A 23,666-nucleotide genomic window follows, 5' to 3' on the forward strand; every position below is an offset into this window, starting at 1 on the left:
TTGACATGCATCCATCACCAAAACCTTGGTGCAGAACAAGCATACCCCCCCACTGAAAAAGCCTTCAAGGAGGGCTCAGGGAACACAACCAAGAGCCTGAGGCGTTTACTTGACTTCAAAACTAGTCTGATTGACTATCTTTGATATCTGGATCATGTAGGCACAACCCTGGAACCCACAGGACTCTACAGATCTGCTGCCAACGTCTTGGCATCAGACACCACAAGACAACCCTGCAGGTCCTGTGTTCATATCCCACCTGACACGGCAGCACAAAAATGACCTACACAATATTAAACATTTGGTTTTAATCTTGTGGCTGCTTGTTGTATGTTGGATTATTACCGTGCAAATCCGGCCAATCCGGGCCCTGTATGGCTCCTCATCCACTCTGGCTGTCTTGTTGAACTCGCTGAAGAAGAAGTAGATCTCCTCTTTGAACTTTTCCGAAGATGGGATAATGGCTGCACCAGCAAATTGTGGATCTGGTGATGACATTTAAATGAGGTATTATCAATTTATTTACAGATTATCTCAAAGATGTTCCTTGGCTTAGCAATGTGCAGCCTCATTTCATGATCTGAATATTTAAATGTTACTTCTAACATTACAAAGGACATTTTCAGAATCAACAGGAGCATAAATGACTGATCGCTGTGGATATTTTTCTGACGGCGACAGCAGATACGCCTACGTGTCCTTTCCCATGGGAATGATAGTAGATGATTTACAGAGAGCACCACCCACATCTCCATATGCATTAGTCTAAACCTGTTCAGTCTCTGCGTGACTCCCCTCCTCCTACTCACTCAGCAGCCAAACGTTCTCAGTCTTCAGGAGTTTCTGGGGGCCAAACGTACGCCGGATCGAGCCGGCGGAGCCTCCCACCGACGACATAGCAGAATACAGACTCCCATCTGAGACGGTGAGAAAGAGCAGACAGACAAGAGAATAAGAGGGTGAGCAGTGGGTAGAAAAAAAAAGGGAGAAGGCGCACAGTGAGCTTGATGGATTGGTACAAGGTTCAGCGGGAGAGGAAGAGAGATTGGAGCGACACAAGAAGGGAAATGACTGAGGCTAGAGGAGAGGAAGACACAGCAAGGAGAACATTAAACACAGAGCAGGAGAGTAAAAATAAGAAAAAAAGGAGACCCAGGAGGACAAAGACAGAATAACAAAACATGGAAGAGAAAGGAGAGCAAGAGCAGAGAAGACATCAAGAAAGAATAGCTCAGTGCACCGGCGAGCGGCCACCAATCACCATATTCTTAGAACCTCACTAAGAGCTCTGTCTCCATAGCAATGCAGAGGGAGAAGCATTTGAAATCGTGGCAGTAACATCTTAATTAGGAATGATCGTTATCTGAATGCTGCTCAGCTCAGGCAAAGGGCTGGCTCGTTGCCTCCGCGATCGATCCTCATCTGGAAGAGCATCCTGCAGCGCAAACTAACCTCTCATTGATATGAGTGTCTCTTTAGAAAATCCTTCTACATCAGTGTGGTTTAACAAACAGATGACTTGTGTGTCCCTCATCAAGTGCTATGACTACTGAAAGGTTGGTTTAATTAGACACATCTCTATTTAGTTAATGAGACGCACTCGTTCATGATCACACAATTAGAAGTTTCGTTCCCAGTGGAGTGGGGGAAGGCGCTAATGCCCTATGTTGCAACCTTGTGAAACTGGTGACTTATAACAGCAGTGATTGCCTTTTTTCCACTAAAACTGGATATGCAAAACGTGCCATTTTATTAGTATTTTAACAAAATGCATCCTTTGAATGCAGATGGTTGAGAAAATTGGAGGAAATCCATAAATATCTTGTAAAAACAAATTGCACAGACATTGCTAAAGCAAACCAGACACTCAGTGGTGTTGGATGCTGATATGAGGTCAGATATTGAGTTTTCTGAGATATGTATGTATGTATGTGTGTGTGTGTGTGTGTGTGTGTGTGTGTGTGTGTGTGTGTGTGTGTGTGTGTGTGTGTGTGTGTGTGTGTGTACTTGTTTCTGCTATTCCGGTGGGGACTTTGACCTGACTATTTGCTATAAAGGTGGGGACTTGTCTTACGGTGGGGACCTAAAATGAGGTCCCCACGGGTGGCAACACCGTTTTCTTGGCCATATCGTTGTTAATAAAAAATGTAAAAGTGCAAAAACGTTTGTTTAGGGTTAGGTATTGATTTGGTGATGGTTAAGGTTAGGGTTAGGGTAAGGGTTAGGAGTTCGATATGAATGGGAGTCAATGGTAAGTCCCCACCGGTATAGAAAAACAAACGTGTGTGTGTGTGTCTTGGCACTGGGAAGTAACGGAAGTAAACAAAACCTGTGGAACATATACATAGATGTATGATCCTGTTTTAACTCTATAACCCCAGAGTAATTTTACTGCCTTCACTTTTTAATTCCTATCTTGGTCATTATGAAAGCTAGGGCATAGATGCTATATTATGTTGTTTGTTTTTTTTCCAATGGAGACTACTGTGATCTTTCATCATTTGATCTAAAAAATATGAGCAGATTTATATATTTATATATATATATATATATATATATATATATATATATATATATATATATATATATATATATATATTAGCCTTTATGTCAAGGGGAAGTTATTTTGTAATTAAACAATTTTATGTTTTTGCATTTATTTCACCACTAAATGTTCTTTTCATAGTTTCATAGACATGGTAATGTGAAAGTGGGAGAAGATCCATATTCAAAATGTTGCTACTTTTGTATGTGCATGTGGGTTATATAGTGACAAACATAATTACAGTGGTCCAGTTTCATTCTTTCTTCTGATAGGGTGTTAACATGTCATTACATTGATTGCATTGCATAGATATTAACATATCTAAGTATTAGCTTATCTATGCAAAGATTATTTATTGAGTAATTCAAACAAGAATAATAGGTGTGGAGATGAACACAGAGCTCCCGTGTGTGATTAAAATATCATTAAATTTGATCTAAATACAAGAATAATGTTTATCACGGACACAGAGTAACAGCTAGCACAATTGGAAAGGTCAAGTCATGTGGTTATAGTTGATATGTGCTTCACCTCGCCAGCCGCAATAAACACTTTGAGAGCACTTCAAGCATGAAGACGGAACGTGACTTTAAATAAAAAGTCCTCCATTGGGGTCTAACTATAAAAGGAGAATTTGTATGCCTGGCTCCAAACATTTCCATTTCAATGGAAAAATAAAAATGTTTTGATTTTAACACGTTTGGTTCCAAAAAGCAATCACTTCACAGCCCTACCATCGTACAGTTTTCTCTTAAGTATCCATGAGACTGTAAAAATGGCTGCTTGAATACTTCAGAAGTCTAGTTGTGCAGTTATTTTGCACATTTCCATTTTAGCAATGTTTTCCATGATTTATTTATTCTCCTTATGAATGCACAATGTCAGGTGGTGACTGTTGCATGTTTGGCAAACTGATCCTCACGATGATATACTTGACAGATGACATATATGATCTGGTAAGGCGCAAGAATCTTTTCACTCAACTGCCTGACTAGTTGCCATTGTCATTATATTCCAGTGTTGTTTGTTTTGTTTCTCTTCCTGTGAAATTATTGGTTGAATGGCGGTTGTGGATAATAAGAGGGGATGAACTTTTCCTTTTTTAGATCTTGAACTTAAGGATAGAGGGTGTCGTGTGCTGTATGCATTGTAAAGCTCCATGGCGCCAGTTGGTGATGTGACTTTACAATAGGGCTTTAAACTGGGTTTTTGGTTGGTTGTGAACTGCATTATTCATTAATTTGCCTGAATAAAGTGCGGCATGTTTGGGCATGTTTGTGATTTACAAACCTAAAATAGAAATGCAGACTCATCACTCACTAAATACAAGAAAAGTATCTTGTTAGCATGTTTTCTATAGCAGATGTTGACCAATTAGCATGGAGCACTATTCTCTTTATGAGTAGGCATCATTGGAGATCTTGTTCAACATGGAGTCCATATGCTCCAGCAAAGTACTACATGACTTTTTAAAATCTGCTGATGCATCTAACTTGTAGAGGACTGACTCTTTAAAGTATTGCGAGGTACTTGAGATAAAAGCTTTTACTCATTTGCATGATATGAATAGAGGGTGATAATGAGAGAAAGATCGCTCCAGGGAGCCAAGTGTCACTCTGCTGCTTCTGACACAAAGAAAAGGGAAATATAAAGCTCTGAAGGTGGCTTTGTTCCAAAATAAGTTATGTGACAAAGTGACAGCTTTAGAAAAAAAATCAGTAAGACTTCTGAAACGGCGACGCTCTCACGAAATTTGAATAAATGAGTCTTCAATCAAAAAACATAATTTCATGCCCGATTACCCAGCAGTTTCCTTATTCATTGCTTTCCTAAATAATCATTATTTTCTCAGTATCGCTGTTGGTGATCGGTCATAACATCATTTACAATTCCAACAATCGCACAAATGGAAAACCAACCAAACTTGTGTATATGCATCCAAAAAAGTCTACTGGTGTCATTTTTAATCACAGGCTTCACTTGAGCTCAAATTTGGTCAGTTTTGATTTGAAGCAAATCAGTACCTTTGAAAATAACTATGATGTTGTCCAATTCAATTATATGTACTGGAAAGTAAAACAAAATTACATATTACAGTTTTTTGACCACCAAATTGGACGACAAAACAATCCATCCTGCAGGGCATTGTCTGTCACAACCATTCCACATCATTGCCACAGAAATTATTCTTAAGATTTCTTCCTTAAAAAAATGCTGTTATGAGAAAGGTTTGGCCAGATTTAGGCACAAGAAACCTTCTCTTAGGGTTTGGAAGAGATCTCGGTTTGCATTAGGGTGGTTATTCTAAATGGAAACAAGGAAATGTGGTTTGAGTTATAATTTGTGTCATAAAGCCTTTTCCATTGTGGTAGAAATAGTTTGTGTGTGTAGTTAGTAGTTAGTGTTGTGAGCCTGCTTAAAAGAAACCAACCCTGACTCGCAGAGAGAAACTGAAAACAAACTGTGGAGCCTTTTGTTAAAGTCCAACACTTTCTCAACCGATCCATAAACTTGTTGTTTCAAACTACTGTCTATTTCAAATAAGTGTAAACACATCTTCACAAACTGGTGCTGCCATTTTCTTGGAGTACTCTTGCTGTGTTTCTTAAATAGCCACAGGTGTGTTTTCTTTTGATTTGGTGAGGCAGCACACCTGCACTCCGCTGAGCTTTTTTGCCAAGTTGACAGCTACATACCAGCACTGTATTCCAATCCTAATGGCTTGTGAGAACATTTTATTTTCTCTTGCTGTCGAGGCAGAGTGAAAAGCAAATCCTTTCAGTTCTGAACTTAAGAGAGCCTCTCTCTGCTTTATATCATCTTATAGTAAAAAAACAACAACTTTGAACTATCATTCCTTCACTTTGACTCACAAGGGAGCCAATTAACTACCTGCATGCTGCCTGCAGCTGAGGTTCATCAGGCTCACTGACGACAGTGAAAGTCCTCTTTGTTAAGGATGTTACAGGTTTTGTTCTTTTTCCCCGCTCAGTCGAACACACATTTCCAGAGGAGACTTGTAATTTCCCTCTAGTGTAACTCTTGACGTGTGCTTTTCTTTTACCTGCAGGCAAAGTGATAGACTTCTGGGAAGGGTAGGGTGGTGAGATGTCAGAGGCTGAGGCTATTTGCCCTGCACCCTGGACGTCAGTCAGCACCGTGTCATTTACCTGCAGAGGAGAGAGGGATACATCACATCTTAAGCACCCTCATTCCAAGCCTGTGTCTTTATGTATTATACTCAGAACTCTCTGTTATCTTCCTGTCTCGACACAGTTTCAGTTTATCTGTGGGGGAGCAAATTCATTACTTGGTGAAAACGTCCTCTGCTGCTACAAATAACTCCCAGCTTTCATCTAACCAACACAAGAAATAAATGAGCAAATAAATAAATGCTAATTGCAATTAATTCTTCAGACTCAAGTTAAAGCACTTACAGCTTACAAAAAAGTGGAACACACACATACTTCAAGGAATTTGTCTTAAGAAACTCTTACCAGCATCCAGCACCTGGGGCTCCCAGCGTTTGTCCCACATACTATGAATGTGTCATTTACTTTCTGAATGACGGTGATGAAATTATCACACTCCAGCTGTTAGAGAAAAGGAACACTGAGTGAGACAACAAGAAGAAGGACAAAGGAAGAAAACGATACAGAGCGGGAGAAAAGCATACAGATTGGTAGAAGGATTAAAGATTTAAAGAGAGGAAAAACAGAGGAGAGTATGAGAAAACTGATTAGAGAGAAAGAGGCAGCGCAAAGGGAGGAAGAACACAAGAAAAACGGCCAAGGGACTGCAGAAAAACACACAGAGGAAGAGAGGAAGGTGGGATAGGGAAACAAAGCAGGAGCACAACACAAAACAGATTACAAGAGGAAAGGAGGATTGCTCAAAGAAAGAGAGATTAAAGGGGAGAACTGGAAGCCGTCCATGCTCTGAACAGTTTTGGCAGACAGCACACAGGAGGCTTAGACCTGCAGTACAGCACTGCAATACTCCATATGCATCACTTATTCATTAAGTACAGAAAACGGACTGCTGTCCCCAAGATGTTACAGGATGGAGGATGGAAATGAATCCTGTGTATAACTTGAAGGAGTAAATTGTGGCTTTAGGTCATACACGCATTGAATCAAGTTCACAAAAAAAATGCGGTAAGTGCTTTGAAAAGACAGCAATCAAATCCCAAATCCAGACAGGTCTCCAGAGACACTGTGGAGGTGCATAACTAAATTCACAAACCAGGCCCAAACCAGGGCCAGAGCTTGTGCAAGTGTGTGTAGGTGGGTGTGTAGGTGGTTGGATAGGCGGGTGTGTGGGCTGACTTTTTCTTTTTTACTGCATGTATGCAAGTTTCCGTTCTTGAGAGAAATAGTTTGGGCAGCAGTTGTTTGTCGTCCAAGTTAAAATGTAGCACTGAAGTTATAGCGAGTGAGTTTAAATGGCTAGAGTTAGGGCTAGGGAGTTTGTATGCTATCTGGCAGAATAACAGACATGTTTTTGTTGTTGTAGAACATGTTTACACCAGTCAAACCAGTGTCTTCTTTAGTGGTTTCATATTTGACTTAGCAGAAGTTTGTATTAAGTATTTTAAATGTTACTGTTTGTCAAGAATATCAGCCAAAGAACTCATGAAAATACCAGCAATATGCTCAGAAATACACTAATTTCTTCCTTATTTAGAGATTCTGCTCCACGCAGTTTGTTTCCGATGTCAGCTTTCAGTGTTCAGGCTGGTAGTAGAATGGCCATTATGTATCTATGTCAGTTTAATGCGGAGAACTATTGTTGTGTCCTCTCTTATTCAAAGCTCCTATCCTCACCATTGATAAAACCACTAATTACTCTCCGTGTACAAAAGTTAAATATTTATATTTGTCTTTCTATAAATATAACTCATTCCTGCCTTAACCCATTTTTCCTTAAAGGACTTAATGAGTTAAGGTCAGACATAAAGCTTTAATAGGAAGAGACTGGGGCACTCAAAATGCTTGTTACACTGGTGTCACCATGGGTTCTTATGGGTTAAAATAGCCTGCATGTAACTCTACACTGCTGCTTCTTCCAGAATGTGAAGATCTATACCCTCCCATCTCTTCACTACTTGCTGCAGCTGGAGGACACCAGTTTATCACTCTGCTCAGACACTGTAAAACTGCTCTGCCCTACACTATGACAAGTTGCAGTATTGCAGTAATTTAGCGTTGTATGTTGGAACCGGAAGTGTATTCTGAAGAAGAACAATACAAAAAAGGTCTTACCCTGCAAGTTGAACTATTGGTTCCTGAAGTTTGTTACATATCAGACCCTTGGCTGTGGGATTCATGTTTTCAAGCCATTGGTACATTTCAGTTTTATACCCTAGATACCATCAATACTGCAGTGAAAACAGTACACAAGCAGAAATGTGGCAAACAAGCTCTGGCCCTGTTTTTTGGATTTAATGCTGTACTTCCACTGTGTCTCCAGAGACATATCTGGATTTATCATTTGATAGTTTTCCTAAATCACTGTTTAATTTTTTTTGCGATAACAAACTTGATTTAATGTGTGCAGTGCACAAATGCTTAAATTCAAGACTAATCCATAAAAGCCTTATTAGCCTCAGATAATAAATAGATAAATAGATTGCATTTTTGGCAGGGAATAATGACTATGGATTTTGTCCACAATCTATCATGCAGCACCATCAGTGCTGCAGTGGAAATGCTCAGACATGGTGTTGACTGTTTATTTCGCTCATGATATGTCCTCCAGTATGTATAACACCATATGGACATATTTTCTTGACAGGTTGTAACTGTAACAATCTTTTTCCAGACCTTAAATCAATGTTTAGTTTTCCAAATGTAACCTTAATCTAAACTAGCTCCCATGCGCACATTTATTGTATTTCAGTTAAAATTGTAGGCTTGGGACCAACACAGAAAAAAAATGGTGCAGATCAAAGCATGAGACTCCAGTAGTCTAAGTCAAGAATCTCTACTAAATACCCGTCTGTTTTGGAGTCCCCAAGCCAGGATTACTCAGGCCAAGTGAGTATTTCTCTCAGAACTGAACCCTCCTCCAGAGCCACAGAACATTTTATACAACTGTCCATAGGCTGAGTGAAAAACCTTTGGATACGTTAACTGATCTACAAGTGTAAAATCACTCATTTTGAGAAAATTGCTCAGATGCGGATCCCAAACTGGCGAGAGCTGATTGGGTCATTTCGCACGGATATGAGTGGAGTTAAAGGAAGATTTACTTACGTTCCAGATAAACAATTTTTATCATTTGTGTCCTTGCTTTCAGAGACAGCGTGTGCTTGAGCTAAAGTGATGCTGAATTGGAAAGACATTCTGGACATGTAGTGACAGTTAGACATCCAATCTGTCTGTTAAATTTGGTGCGCCACTTACTCTTAACCTTCAATCTCCATCTTTCTTTAGAGGTAATGTTTTCCACACACCCTGTGGCTGAATGTTTCTGAAAGATGTAGCCTCCTGTCCTTCATTCCCCTTCACAGGGCCGTTGGTTTTACTGCATCACTCAGGACTTTCTCATTTTCCACCATCTGTCACTGCCAGACTCTCTGGGAGCTTGAACTCTGTCTGTGCAGGAAAGACACTCCCCTCTTTGTTATGCACCATCACACTTTTTTACTTTTATTTTTATAAAGTTACATACACACAACTGTGGTGGGTTTTACCTTTTAGATATGGGTGGCAGTACAGAAATGGTGAAATCCAAGGCTAATCCATAAAACCCTCATTAGCTCTAGATACATTTTGGATTGCATTTTTTGTCAGAGAATAATGACTATGGTTTTTGTTTCCAATCTATCTTACTGTGAAAGCTCATTATGAAAGGATCATTTATTTCTACATAATGAACAAGACGAATGAGCCCAACCTGTTTCAAAGATCATATAGGAGCCTACTACTGCTTCGATCAATTTAAAAGTTCCTCTCTGGTCGTTGATTCAACCCCTAAAATCTCATCTCTGTGTATCAAAGTTAAATATTTAGTCCTTGTTTTGGTAAAAAAAAAAAAGTCCTTTCCTACTTTAGAATGGCCTCTACACTGTTGCTTCATCTAAAATGTGCAGAGGCTCACTAGCTACTAGTTGTATATTACAGTAATTCATCAATACACATTTGAACCAGAATCGATTCTTACAGTTAATAATTGAACACAAAGTCCCAACCTCCAATTTGACACAACTGGTTCCTTAACTTAATTCAGTCGTAAACCATGTTTTTGGATTCAGACTTAATTTCAAGGTAGATATGGTAAATGGTCTGTATTTATATAGCGCTTTACTATACCTGCAAGGTACCCAAAGCGCTTTACAGGATACGTCACATTCACCCATTCACACACTGATGGCGGAAACCACGACCCCATCAGGAGCAATTAGGGGTTAGGTGTCTTGCTCAGGGACACCTCGACATGAGCACGACGGGCCGAGGATCGAACCGGCAACCCTTCGGTTACAAGACGGCCACTCTGAGCTGTGCCGCCCCCACTCAGCTGGCTGCTTATTTCACTCAAGAAATGTCTTCTAATGTATAAAAAAATAGTATATGGAGAGGTAAAACTGTAAAAATTGCGAGTCTGTCCTTGAGTAGGACTAAGATGATGCCTCATTCATTTTCATTCCAGTGAAAGCTGCTCACAGAGGCCATTGGCATAAAAAATAATATATGTGTCTTCAAGTATGATCAAATGTTGGATTTCATGGCTCCCATTATGTATCTTGTTTACATTCCATGCTATTAAAAGTGTAACCTTCCTTAACATCACCTAAGTAATGATGATACAGCTTTATCACAACTGTAGCAATAATATAGTGATGTAAACCGGTAAAAATGATCTTGCTAAGATGCCAAGATGTTCCATTCTTCTGTCCACATTTTCAAAGCAGCAGCACATCAAACAGCACCGTGTCCTGCACTTTAGACCTCTGTTTTAACACTCTGTTGAAATGTTATCTTCATGTTTTAATACTCATTCTGTCTTGAATACTGTATTCTACCATTTTCTCGGTCTCTCTGTGGAATCGCATTAAATTATTCACTGCTCACTGAACTGTAATATGTTTGGATTTGTTGTTTTGAGGTAAAGCTGTCTCCTGTGTAATTTTATCTCATCTGCATAAATTACCAGCCTCTATGTCTTTATTTGTTTTTTTTTTCTGTGTTTATTTGAATTGTTATTATCACGGTCTCTTACGTCCCCCGAAATTAGCATGAAGCTAATCTCAATAATTGAATTAAAACTACACATGGCAGCACAAAACTCAGTGCAGATGATAATGATGACGATGGGGATGATGAACGGGCGGGGGGGGGGTGATAATGCACTGATGGAGGAGGAGCTGCAGAAGTGATGCAGGCTCTGACAGTGAGGATGGGTTTCTACCTCGAGCGGTGCCGCCTTTGCCTTGCAGGTGTCAATTGCAGTCTGATCGGATGCCACTGGGATCTGTGGGAGGAAGGAGGGACTGTTTAGTTGGTGCCAAATTGTTTCACCATTGCTCTGTTTCAGCACGAAACACATGAACTTTGTGTGCAGTTCTTAAAACCCCATTCTCACAGAAACAGTCCACCTTGTTAGATAACACGCTGCTGGTTCACTGCATTCATGAGTCTTTTTTCTTTTTCATCATGTGTCATTTACAGCTTGTTGCTGGAGCTCTGCTTTTACTCAGTCTGCCTTCGCATTTCTCTGAATTTCTTCCACTAACTTCTAAAAGAATTGCCGCGAACTTGTTGCTGCTGGTACACTGAAGTGGAGAGAGCAGTAGAAAAAGTGATAAAGAGGCAGGATGAAATAAACCCTTTTGAGAAAACTGCTGAGCGTTGTGCCCTTGGGCCAAGCAAGCCTTCATTTGCAAATGAGATAATTGAGTTTTCTGACCCTTTAATAATGAATGCCCTCTTTTCCAGTTGTTGAATTCCAATAAAAAACAATCCTTTTATTCTGTGTGGCTGACACGAAGAGCTGGTGTTTACTGTTGCTGCTTTTAAGAATTTAAAATGGCAACTTTTTCTGCTATATGCTTCACAGTGCAGTCAGTCTCTGCTAGAAATCGCTCATTCTGACAGAGAACTACTTAAATTTGTCAGGACTGACTGCAGCTGGAGGCAGCCATGTCTGTAGATGTCAACACTGAAAGTGCATAAGATATCAGTATTTTAAAGTGATGCATGGTTTTTAAATGTTCTCTAGCATGGTTTAAGCATTCTACTAATGTGTTTTTTTTTATTTTCAAATCAACATGTAATTGATATTAGTCTGGGCTCCAGTCATTGGTCAGCTGCACTCAGGCTCAGAGTCCAGCAGCAGGTTGCGTACCCACATACATCTACCTGCAAAAAAGTTGTGTAACTAGTGGGCAAAAACACGCACAAAAAATCTACATATATATATTTTTTGATCTGGACAAATCAAAAATGAAAATCAGTGTGTAGTGCAATTAGCTAATATCACCCGAAATCTGCTGCCAGGATTTTTCTTTTTCTTTTTTTATCGTCAGAGCTTATGACACAACCTTGCTAAAGTGTTTCCGGACCTGGCACTGACTGTGCAAAATGTACTCACCATGCCAGCCTTGAGTGTAGCAAGTGTAAAGAGACTTTTCTTTTGGATTTGTGATTTATGAATGGAGAACCAAGGACTGCAGACAATGTTTTTGTTCTGCACAGCAGGGAAATTACTTGTCAGCATACTAAGTAGTAACATAGCTAGTGACTGATTGTGTCAAATACAGTCAATAAGGACTTGAGTTTGTGCTTCTATATGTTCCGAGTGCGCAAGTTAAATAGCGCTCTTTCAAGTGAGTGACTGTATAGTCTGTGTGTAAAATTATGGGTCAGGTCATAGGCGTTGTATTAACGGGTTGGGACAAATCTGGATTTACCTTGGAGATAATTACAGGAAATGGGTCAGTTCCATTACTGAGCTTTGCAGACCTGGACGCACGCAGGACTCTGCTCAGGGCTGCTATTTAAAAAATGGTCACTAGATTGGACTCTGACATGGTTCAGTGTGAAATCTTGCAAAAACCCAAGGCATTGAACATATTGGAGTATTTTAAGTCTTGACAATACAAAAAGGAAGTGTGCTACACTTAACTGGAAACAACAGCAACATGAGCACTAAAGAGTAAATCGAGTTAATAGAGAGAGCTTTTTAATATATTTAGTGGCTGCCTGCTATCTAAGAATTTCTGTTGAATAAATGTTTGCAAAAATGTTCAGAGTAGAATCTGAACGTATTCCACTTTGACAGTGTCAGTGTGTGTGCGTTTGTGCACGTTAGCCTTGTTGGAACATGCACTGTTCCTCATCTACACATCATTTTAGAAAACTGAATAATTTATACAGATCAACAAATCGGGAAAATAGTTAATAGATTATAATGTACAGAAAAATAGTCTTTAGCGATGGTGTGACTGTAGCCCAGACGCTGTGTAAACTGGAGCCTGTGTTGCTGTTATTAGTTCAGTGAATGATGTTGTCTCCCCTCTCAGGGAGAAGTGCAGCTTCATTAATGCATGCATGACCTGACTTCCACTGCCTTCACTGGGTCTCGGCTGCTATATTGGGTCAGCAGCAGGTCGGCCATCACGTCTCTGTGCCCTCTCTGGCTCAACATGTTGTCCTCATGGAAAAATGGCAACTGTGTTTATTTTCATCTAGCTCATGGGAAACAGCAGCGGGGGAAGATGTTTTTTTTTTTTTTTTTTTTAAATACGTTGTTAATACTTCATTAATTTTCTAAAACAAAATTCATGTAATATGCAAACAGCACTGTGCACAACAAAAGCAAGCTGGTTTAATACACTGTAAGTTCATTTATGTGTTCATTAGCATTTAACCAAAAGCAAACTGAATTTTTTGCAAAAACCTGCACCGTGGGCTATGGTCCAGTTTGTTAATTTAAGGCTTCATTCATTCATTCATTTAGGAATGTATAAGCATTCTCTCCCTGTTTCCCCTTGTTTACAGTCTTGATGCTAAGCTAAGCTAACTGCTCCCTGTCTCCAGCTCTGTAATTAACAAATGAGAGACTGTTATTGATTTTTTCATCTAATGCTTCACAAAAAAAAAGAAAAACCAATGAGCAAACTTCCCTGAAATGTTGAACAGCAGTTTCATATTTAACTTTTGCTGCAGAGTAGATAGGCAGGTCTGCCCTGACACAGTCCCACGGATTCACACCAAGAACCTGCTAAGTAAGCACAGCTCAATGTCTTGCCTAAGGGCACCTCTGCTTGAAATTTTGTGCCACAGAATTGTTTCTTGACTTGATTTAAAGATCCTGCACCTCCACCCAAGTGTTTTGAGCTGATTAGACCTTTGCTCAGTTCAAAACCGGACTGAGATGCTATAAATCACAGAACTGAGTGCGTCAATGTGACCAAAACCTTTCGCAAATAAACTTCTAGAAACCCAAGGACGTGCTCAGATTACAAACAAAACTCAGAATTGTTTTTTTTTGTGTGTGTTTATTTTAGAACAGTATGAACTGCACAAATCACATGAAATTTGATTTCATTTCAGTTTTAATTCAGAATTGGGTGACTTCTATATGCGGTCAGGAATTGGACACGGGGCTTATTTTTGCATTGCCTTCTCATTCGTAACAGTCATAATGAAATTCATGTGATTTTTATATCACTCCAGATCAACATTCACACAATTCTGCACTGGCTGGGGTCACTTAAATAATACAGACATGTAAATGTTGACTTTACTGGCTAACATGTTTCCTTCCATACAACAATTTAGAGCATGTACAGTCCTGTTGTTTTACACTTTTGGGTCAATTCTGGACTTTACACAGTTCACACTGAAATTGAGACAAACAACACACAAGCAAAGAAAATCATACCTTAGAAATAAATCTAAATTGAGCACAAAGACTTGCATTGTAAACATAATCGAGGTGCCTGCTACCTTTTTTATCAGCTATCCTAGAATTATGTACAAACCACACTTCCACTCTTGGTTGCTAAGGAAGGTTTTGAAGTCGACTACCCTGCAGGTTTAGCAGTATTCATCTGGTAGTTGCTCTGGTCTTTCATGACTACTCTTTAGAATGGTTTCCCGAGAAAAAAACGTCTATCTGTGCCTAAGAGATTACATCCCATAAAACATCCCACTGGATCATCTGGTTAAAAGTCAGCAAAATAAGCTCGAAGTAGACTTTACCTGAAAGTCTCGGACATCTCTGTCAGTGAACGTCAAAACGTAGACCATTGCCCGGCCGCCCACGTAGATTGTGTCGCTTCCTTCCTGGTGGTACATGCTGATGTAGTTCTCGGGTTTGCTGAAGTGGAACCTAGAGGGCTCTAAGGATCAGAATAAAAAGGGATGAGTTGGCAGATGAGAGCTTTACTAGAGTGCATTGTTGGTTTTATTGTTAAAATGTAGGTTTTTATTCACCCAATCAAAATATACCCTGTGGTGATATGGTGTGGAGTTTAAATAATTTAAATACACTGAACTCAATGAGATGAATCCTATAAACAAAAGGAAAAGCAACAGCAGCAAGACTTCCATGATATGACAAGACTACTGCTACTGATAGACTACAAACACCAGTAAATAACAATGAAGAAGAGGAGGAAGGAAGGAAGGAAGCTGCTTCCGAATGATAGGAAAACATTTTTTTGTTGGAAACTGGTTCAAAAGTAGAGGTCAAACACAGTAACACAAGGTCAAAGACGGAGCTTCAGAAAATAATTTTTAAAAGATGATCCAGATTTAGCAGTCTAAGCTCTTCAGGCAGGTTGAATCAAAGTCTTGAAGTCTGCTGGCAAAGAGCCAAGCTTTTGATTTTTAATCTACATTTAATCTCCTGTCAGTATAGGAAACAGCTTAAGGAGTACTGGCTATAAACTGGTTTTATTTATCAAGTCACTTGATCCACTATTACTGCCCTGTGTGCTTCTGCATTTAACAGAGAGCCTTTGCAGGACTCAGTCTGGGTGCTAGAGGAAAAGGGCATCTGGTGGGAGCGCAAATATCACTGAGATAATCATGTGGGTAAATCCCGTCACTGATTCTTCATTAAACTACACTTTGGACACCTCCAGAAGGCTCAAAAGTACATTTGAGCATCTGTGAATCACACATCCAATCAGACTCACACTTACCTACACTGCAACTGTGCCTGTGTTTAGAAATAGATTTGAACCACAGCTTGTCTTTGAAAGATGTGTCTACATGCAGAAAATGTACAAAAAATACCTTGAAGAGGTCTTTAAAACAGCCATGTTGGATAATGAGTGCTTTATTCACTTAGTCTTTGCTCTAGAAGGAGATGTCTCCATTTATTTTGTCAAGAGATTTCAGAAAACTCCAGTCCGAAAGCTTGATATCAAAACCACAACCTGTTAAGGCTTCTCAGAGACGAGATTTCCTTCTCATCCCTGAAATCATCATAAAAAAAAAAAAACGAAATCTGACAGCAGAAATCAGGATGAAGTGGTGAGTCGTGGTGATACAGGTTGCTAGCCAACCAACTAAGTTTCTATGGAAACAGCGGCCTCTCTTATTGGTGGGAATCTAATTGTGCAAAGCCTCACAAGAAAGTGACAAATGCGCAAGGAAGTCCGGTATGGCTGATGGCCTGCAAAAACATATACATTAATTTCGCTGTCTGACAGTCTTAAGGGGAACATTATGTTGCTGCCAAAGCACACCAACAGATTTGTATTAATATTTGCTTTGGCAGAACAATCTCCTGAGTATGTGTCTGTTGATTTAGCCTGGTTTCAACAACAGAGAGGAGGTTAATCTTCTGTTACACAGACTTACATCATGCTCGAAGAAAATCTGAAATAAACTTGGCTGGCATTCATACACCATTTAGAAGAAAGAATCTCACCACTTAAACTCATAAAAAATGTTTGAGTTTGGTTAATCTGAGTGGTAAAAGCCACTGAAAGCATGACTTGACAAACAGTGTGCAGATTTTACTGGACATTAAACCATGTGTGATATTTCTCTACCAGAAATTCACACATGAATGACTACATAGCATCAAGTTAACAGTGGAATTGAGGGCCAATATTTTTCACAACTTGTCCCAACATTCTAGATGAACACGCGTATGACACAACATACATTCTTCACAGTGGCAGAAATGTTCTGCCAAAAGGGACATATCTGGATATGGATGTATACAAGGCAAGTTTTACAAAAAGATATCTTTACAAATTAAGGTTACACCGATAATTGGCGTCGCAGACTGTTGATAAAGTGAACATGCTACTTCAGGTCTGATGCCGCCATGTCTCTCAAGCACAGACTGCAAAATCCGAAGAAGAAACACAAACCGTTGCCACAAACCAGAAATCTAGCTTCTCTCACAGTGGTGAAGGCTAAGCTAACGGCTAGTGGCTAGTTTAGAAGGCAGCCACAAATTACCCTGCAGCGGTGTGTGGACAACATACTTAATAATGTTTTGAGATCTGGACCTTAGTGGGCAATAAAGAAGACAGAACAGCGAAAGATGTAGAAAATAGAGAACTCAGCAAACATAACTGCAGGAGACAAACCAATCAATCTCAGTTGATTCCACATAAACAGAGTTGAGCGTCCTAATTTAACATCCTATTTCTGTTTTACATATTCAGTTATAGTCACCCTTATTCACGAAGAAGCCTAGTTGTGACTGGAAAGTTCTCTGCTACGGCATGCTGTTAAATCATTACATTTAATGTATAGCGCTTCCAAATATCGGTCATCTGCGTTTCTTGATGACAAATAATCAGCATCAGTATCAGCCCCAATAAACAAAACAAACCAGAAAAACCCCCTCAAAAATCCGTATTTGTATATCCCTAATGCTAATGTTTTCAGTAGAACATGCAATCAAAAAAATTGAGGTACAAACACAATACGCTTTGATAAATAACACTTTGTTTACAAGGTAACTGTACAAGGCATTTTTACTACTTAAGCTAAGCTTCTCCCCAACTAACCTTGACTGTGTGATCTGTTAATTTGCATCTTTTAAAAAAAAACTAAAGCACACAACAGGAACAGAATTTACATTCATTTTACCATTTTTTCTATGTCTAAACACAGTTTCTAAAGGGTCCCACAAATACATCTGATATGCCACATTGTATGTGAAATCTGATCCCCTAAATGTTCTCTGCTTCGCTCCGTTTGTGCAAGTATCCGTGTTTCATTCCTTGTTTTTCTCTTTAGGCATTCAATCATTGCTACTCGGGTGAAAAACCTTGAATTTTTAAAAGGTCAGCTTTTCAAGAACTCTGATAAACAGCCTTATTTTCTGTTTTTTAGCTTGTTCTTGAAAAACAAGGCTTCATTAGAATCAACGATCTGAGAGTGTCTTACCCCTGAGAGGAGTGTGTAATCCTTGAAGTGAAATTAGTGATCCACTTTGAAAGAAACAAATTCCTAATTGCACTAAGAAATGTGCAAATTAAAGAAAGAAGTATAGCAGTATAGCACAGATGTTATATCTGTGAATAGTCTCCACTTGAAAGGCATTCTGAATATTGAAAAGAAAAGCAGCGTAGGCAAAGTGGAATGATTTTGAAGCTTTCCAGCAGATCATATGACAGCTGTTATTTTCCTTAGAATCTTTCATGGCAAACTTTTTTTTTTTTTTTTTTTTTTTTTTTTTTGTAGATGGACCTCAAGGTCTCCCATTATGAAAATGACAAGAAAATCTGAGACTTTTGGTTTGATACCATCTTCGTATTGACGTGTTCAGGCCTCCAACTAAGACAGAAGGTCAACACAAATGATAGCAAAGCTTCAGTAATATGTATTATTTTGGATACAGCTGTAAGTGTCAAATTGAGCAGAGCTGCTGTTTCTCTTTCAGGCATTCATTCAACCACTCAGTATGTTTCATTGAAATTGTTTCCATGTCTTTTCTCTTTCTCACTCTTTTGGGTTTTTTTTTTTCTGTTTTTTAAAATTCTGCTACTTTGCCTATATCTGCCTTTTGATGTCATTCTCAAACAGGCAAATTCCAAAGAAGGTGCGCAATCATAAGTCACAGTAAAGCAAGGCTGACTTTCATTTTCTGTCACACCATTCACAATCCTAATCCAAATGCAGTCCTTTAAACAAACACGGAGAAGCACAAACCCACCAGTTTCCTGCTATTTCCACTCCTCAACAAACACATTTGCATATGAGTGAATATGACTGTTAGTGGTTATGCTATTATTGTTATTAAAGCTGCATTTATCAATACTTGGCATAAATAAATAGCCCAAATTGCATAACATACAGAGATGTGTCACTTTACCTCAGCTGTGTAGCTTTTTAGCATATTTCAACAAGCTGTTTTGGGTTCATGGCCTGTATGAAATTTATCTCACATTGCCGTCTGCACTCCAGCACCCAAATGGAGCCATTTTCTGAGAAAAAGCTCGAAAAGCCAACTTAACTGCACCTGCCAAGCACCAAAAAGCATACAAAAGTGAGCAGCTAGCTGGTCAACATAATGGAGCATTTAGCCGCTCAAGAGTCACTCACCCTTCTAAAGAGTTGACAACCAAACTGGGGCAAAAAGTAGAGTGAATACTGAACTTGCATTCATCAGGTGGACAGAGACGCTACTAAAAATGAATAATAATGTTCATCTGGAACTGCTGGATGTGTAAATGGTGATGACACATCAGGTGTGTCAAAATTTGAAGGCACAGTTGTGTAATTTTACCCAAACTGGCCACGAATTGTGAATTGTGCTGCTTTATTATGAATTGTTTGTCATTTGACATTAGAGTCTCTTTCATTATCCACAAAGAGCACTTTCATTTTAGTAACTACGCCTGAACATCCATCCATCCATCCTCTATACACCGCTTTATCCTCACTAGGGTCGCGGCGGGTGCTGGAGCCTATCCCAGCTGACTCGGGCGAAGGCAGGGGACACCCCGGACAGGTCGATGCCTGAACATGTGACCCTAAAATCTGCCTTAATTGAGTGCATAATGATCAGTATCATTTTTTTGTGTGTCTGTGGACGTTGTTTAATAGAAGTGTTCAATTTCATGGCCATTTAGGAGGTTATGGTGTTGTTGCATTCCATTGTATGTAGAATTCTAAATGTCAGCCTAGTTTATATGTTTGCAGGTCAACTCTATAAAACAAACATAGAAACATCCAATCTTTATTAATGTATATTGTCCTAACCTGGTCTCTCTGGTCGTTTCTACATCCTTTCAGACTTGGACAAACCTCTATGCCAAATGAGTGCAATCCAATTTACTCCCATTCTCTTCAGCAATGACAGCAGGTCTCTTCCTACTCCTCGAAGCAAACCTCATTCTAACCTAAATCCTAGCCTTCAAACAATTCCTTGAAGGTATGAGGAGCTGCCAAACGTCCTCATTTGGCTCGCTTTTTTTTTTCGCCAAATGGGGACATTTTTAGCGTTCCAGTCCCTCGGAGCTGTCCAAGGTGCTGAAGCTGTTCCTCTGATGGATCCCCTCTGTCCGTCTCCAACCTGTACTTCCTTCTTTGTATGTGTGTGTGTGTGTGTGTGTGTGTGTGTATGCGTGTATTTCTAACGACAGGCATCAATGGATAACCCTGGAATTGCATAACAACGAGTTTGATTGATATGACATCCACGTCCTGGGCCGTTATTTTGCGCGTTTTGTACTCTACCCATCGGTGGGGAGGGGAGAGATACAGATACAGATAACTTGGCACAGAGCCCCCCCCATCTCTATTGATTGCTGAATACATTAGAGGACTGTGTGAGGTGTAAAAAGACGTGAGTGGAATAGATAACAGCAGTCGGCTTGGAATTTTCCATTCATCGCTCTCCCCTCCTTTTTCTCTGCCTCCCCCTCTCTCCCTTCTTCTCTCGGGCTTTTTTTTTTTTTTTTTTTTGCTGTATATTTGCACATGTAAATACATATTTACGACGGGTGTTACAGTAAAGCAGCCCTCTCCTCTTCTGAGCCTTTGCTGCAGTGTGAAGCAGCTGCTCTTGTCCCGCATTGCAGCTCCGCAAGGACGCGGGAGGCTACAGCGGCTGTGTCAACCTCCAAAAAGTCATATTTCACAGTAACGATGGCTTTTCGGCGAGTGTTTAAAGGGTACGGGCCTGGCTGTGTGCGTTAAAAAAAAGGCGCCATGTTCACCCCCCCTTTCCTCCTCAGGGCAGAGGAGAGGTTGCTTTTAAGCGCGTCTGTTCTTTTTTCTTTCTTTTTTGTTCATTTTTCTCATATTCCACTCGGTGCGTGTGGAAGATGGGAAGATCTGGAGGGACGGTCACTAATTAGAGTTGGTGTGACCTCGAGACGAACCCAGTGGGAGCTTGGAGTGAGCTGATATTAAAAAAACAACCGAACGCACAAGTTGTCATTAAAAACAACAACAACAGAAAAGCCACAAGTTGCGCAAATTGAGCCAATTTAGCCAAATTGGACACTGCCAGTCGGGCGCGCAAGCAGAAACAGGGGGAATTAGTAGAAACACGTGAAGAAATAAACACAGAAAACATTAAATCAGTGCATTTTCAGTGTTAACACAGCGAATATGTTGCAGAATTCGTTTTCCTCCAGATGCTTATCCTGTTATAGCCCGTGAACATGTGTGCTGGGCCCGAATGGTGGAGCGCGTAATTTACTACTCGGTCAGCGGGGGGAGGGCGGCGATTTAGAGAGATGAATCCAGAGGCAGACCTGTCATTTCAGGCTTTATGTCTACTATTCATGCAGCTCCCACCCCCCCCACCCCCCCACCCCCCCAAAAAAAAAAAATAAGAAGAAGTGGACAACAAATGGATGCCTCACGCTTTGATTCAACTCATTCATTCACTCATCCGTTCATCTCTCCAAATATTCACCCCTTCATTCATCCACTGCCACACATAACACACAAACATGATCGTGATAAAAGAAAAACACCCTAAACGACATGGATAACTGGCTGTTTGAGTGTAAATGCGTAAAAATCTGATAATGCAGGGAGAATAGAGCAGCTGCCTACCGTGCACCACAAATTTCAGCCGAGGTGACTTTCCGGCGATGATCGTGGCAAAAAGCGACAGCAGGATGAAAGAATTCATCTTTTCTCGTGATGAAAATGAATGTCAAACCGTGCAAAGCGCTTCCCCCCCCAAATCCTTCTTCTTCTTCCTTCTCCTTGCAGCCGCCTTGTATGTTCCCTCCCCCGATCTGCTGCTGCGTCCCAGAGCTGTGCCAACGACTGCTGCTTCTGGTCCTCTCTTGTCCGTCTGCTCCGCCGGCAGTTCAGTTTGGTAAAGTCGGGGTATCAGGCTCCACCTCGGAAACAAAAGGCAAAAAATGAAGGGGGGAGTGTAGCCTTTTCCAACAGGGGCTCAGGGATGAAATGTGGGGCTGCAAAAGGATGACTAGAAGCACAGTGGTTTGTAATTTAGCAGTAGGAGCAAGACACGTCATACCTGTTGCTGTTTTTTACAGATGTTTTTGCCCCATTAAAAATAAAACCCCACACACACACATCTAATTTTTTTAATTCATCTCTTCCAGATCCCACCTTTTATACATGTCCTTATGCATAATCTGTCTGATGCATTTTGTAATTTCTCATTTCTCTGACATATAGGTCTGCCAGCCATTTTTCTCATGGCCATTTTGTGTTTGCACACAAGCCCTCACACCAGCATCCAATAATGATATTGCCTCAGCAAACTGCCTCCCCTGTAATGTCTAATCAATGTGTCAATAGTTCCTCAGTGTCTGAATAGGAATGAATCAGCAGTTTGACTCTGCTGTGCTTGCATTTGTGAAGTTAATTGACTTCAAATTTGAATAACTGCGCCGCTCTAAATGCCGAAAGCCTGTTCAAGCCACACAGATGTGTCATTTTTCACGAAATTGCTCCCCGTAGGCGCCATCCAAAGCATCATCTGGGCTTCTGTGAGTCATTTCTATGAGCAGTGAGCTCCTTGCAGGGGGGAAATCAGTAGGAGACTGTACTGATGAACACAGGAGAGGCATTCCTGTCTTTTTCTCTCTCTATAAAGTGCTGTATGAGACACACAGGTGGATCCTTGGAAGATTCATTACAAGCCTGTGAAACCCCAGCCACTATAGGGGGCAAGTTTTCCTTTTTTAACTTCTTTCAAAAGCCTTAATTGTCTGTCAGTGTTGCCCCCTGAAATCAAGACCTTTGAGCTCAGCCAGAGCTGTATGACCTCTGACTGACTAAACTCCACAGGCATTCAGGGTTAGTTGTTAACATCAGTCACTGCATGTATAAAAGATGTAAGAAGAGATTGTGTTTCCTTTTTATTTAGTGCTTTAATGAGTGATTAGCAGCCAGATAAATGTGTTACAATGACAGATGAACACATGTATGTTTATGACTAGTTTGAATGTTAAATCTACTTATAAAATAATACAGTGTATGCTCACTTACATAGTACTGCCATGCTATCTTTAGTTTATAATGCTTTTTTTAAAAGAAATATTGTTCTTATATTTTAACTCTAATTTGATAGAATGTTTTTTGATTTGTACAAACTGCTGTAAAACTTAATACAGTGCCCAGTCTGTCTGGATTGCAGTTAAATAATTGGTATTTTTAGCTGATCCTATTGATTTCTCTCTGCTTGCTCTGCCTACTTGGTGAACAGCAGTCCTACATTATTTAACTCGTGATGAAGCCTTTATGAGTCTGTTTCACAAATGACTTCACTAAAAAGTGACGTTATTTTTTTGTGTTGTTTATTTGTTCAGTGCAATGCTTGGGTGTGAAATTTTCAACCACTAGATGGCAGCAAAAGTAGAGTTTTCAGTCCCAAGTTCCACTACTCCATTTTAATGATTTTGCCTCCTGAATAATTGCAAGGAGGATGTTCTGTCTGTTTCATCTGCTCACCGCACTGATTAGCTGTCGTTGATAAATGATTCATCGGTGACATCCTTTGGTGAGCCTTTGCCTTTTTTGGCGACTTGCTTGAGTAACCTGCAACACTGATCGATATTCTTTTCTCTCTTTTTTTTTTGTCTGATCCAACTGAGAAGGAAACAAATCTGGATAGTGGGCTGTGTGAATATTACATAATATTCCAAATCAACAAAAAGGATACTAATGCAAGAAAGAATATGTTCATTTATGTAACA

General features: G+C 40.0%; 1 protein-coding gene across 1 annotated transcript in view; it reads right to left on the minus strand.

The window, feature by feature from the left end:
- si:ch211-113g11.6 (uncharacterized protein LOC559008 homolog) overlaps positions 1 to 21,960 on the minus strand; it is a 45,295-nt gene extending 23,335 nt beyond the window's left edge. The window contains exons 1-7 of the mRNA XM_022213158.2: positions 21,544 to 21,960; positions 14,755 to 14,894; positions 10,958 to 11,020; positions 6,043 to 6,138; positions 5,610 to 5,715; positions 810 to 917; positions 346 to 485 (exon numbers count right to left, since the gene is read on the minus strand). Of these exons, the coding sequence (XP_022068850.1) occupies positions 346 to 485; positions 810 to 917; positions 5,610 to 5,715; positions 6,043 to 6,138; positions 10,958 to 11,020; positions 14,755 to 14,894; positions 21,544 to 21,622 (732 nt within the window). The 5' untranslated portion in view covers positions 21,623 to 21,960. The remainder of the gene's footprint in view (positions 1 to 345; positions 486 to 809; positions 918 to 5,609; positions 5,716 to 6,042; positions 6,139 to 10,957; positions 11,021 to 14,754; positions 14,895 to 21,543) is intronic.
- Between the last annotated feature and the right edge of the window lie 1,706 nt (positions 21,961 to 23,666).

The sequence above is a fragment of the Acanthochromis polyacanthus genome, chromosome 12, assembly GCF_021347895.1.
Source record: "Acanthochromis polyacanthus isolate Apoly-LR-REF ecotype Palm Island chromosome 12, KAUST_Apoly_ChrSc, whole genome shotgun sequence".
Taxonomy (NCBI): Eukaryota; Metazoa; Chordata; class Actinopteri; family Pomacentridae; genus Acanthochromis; species Acanthochromis polyacanthus.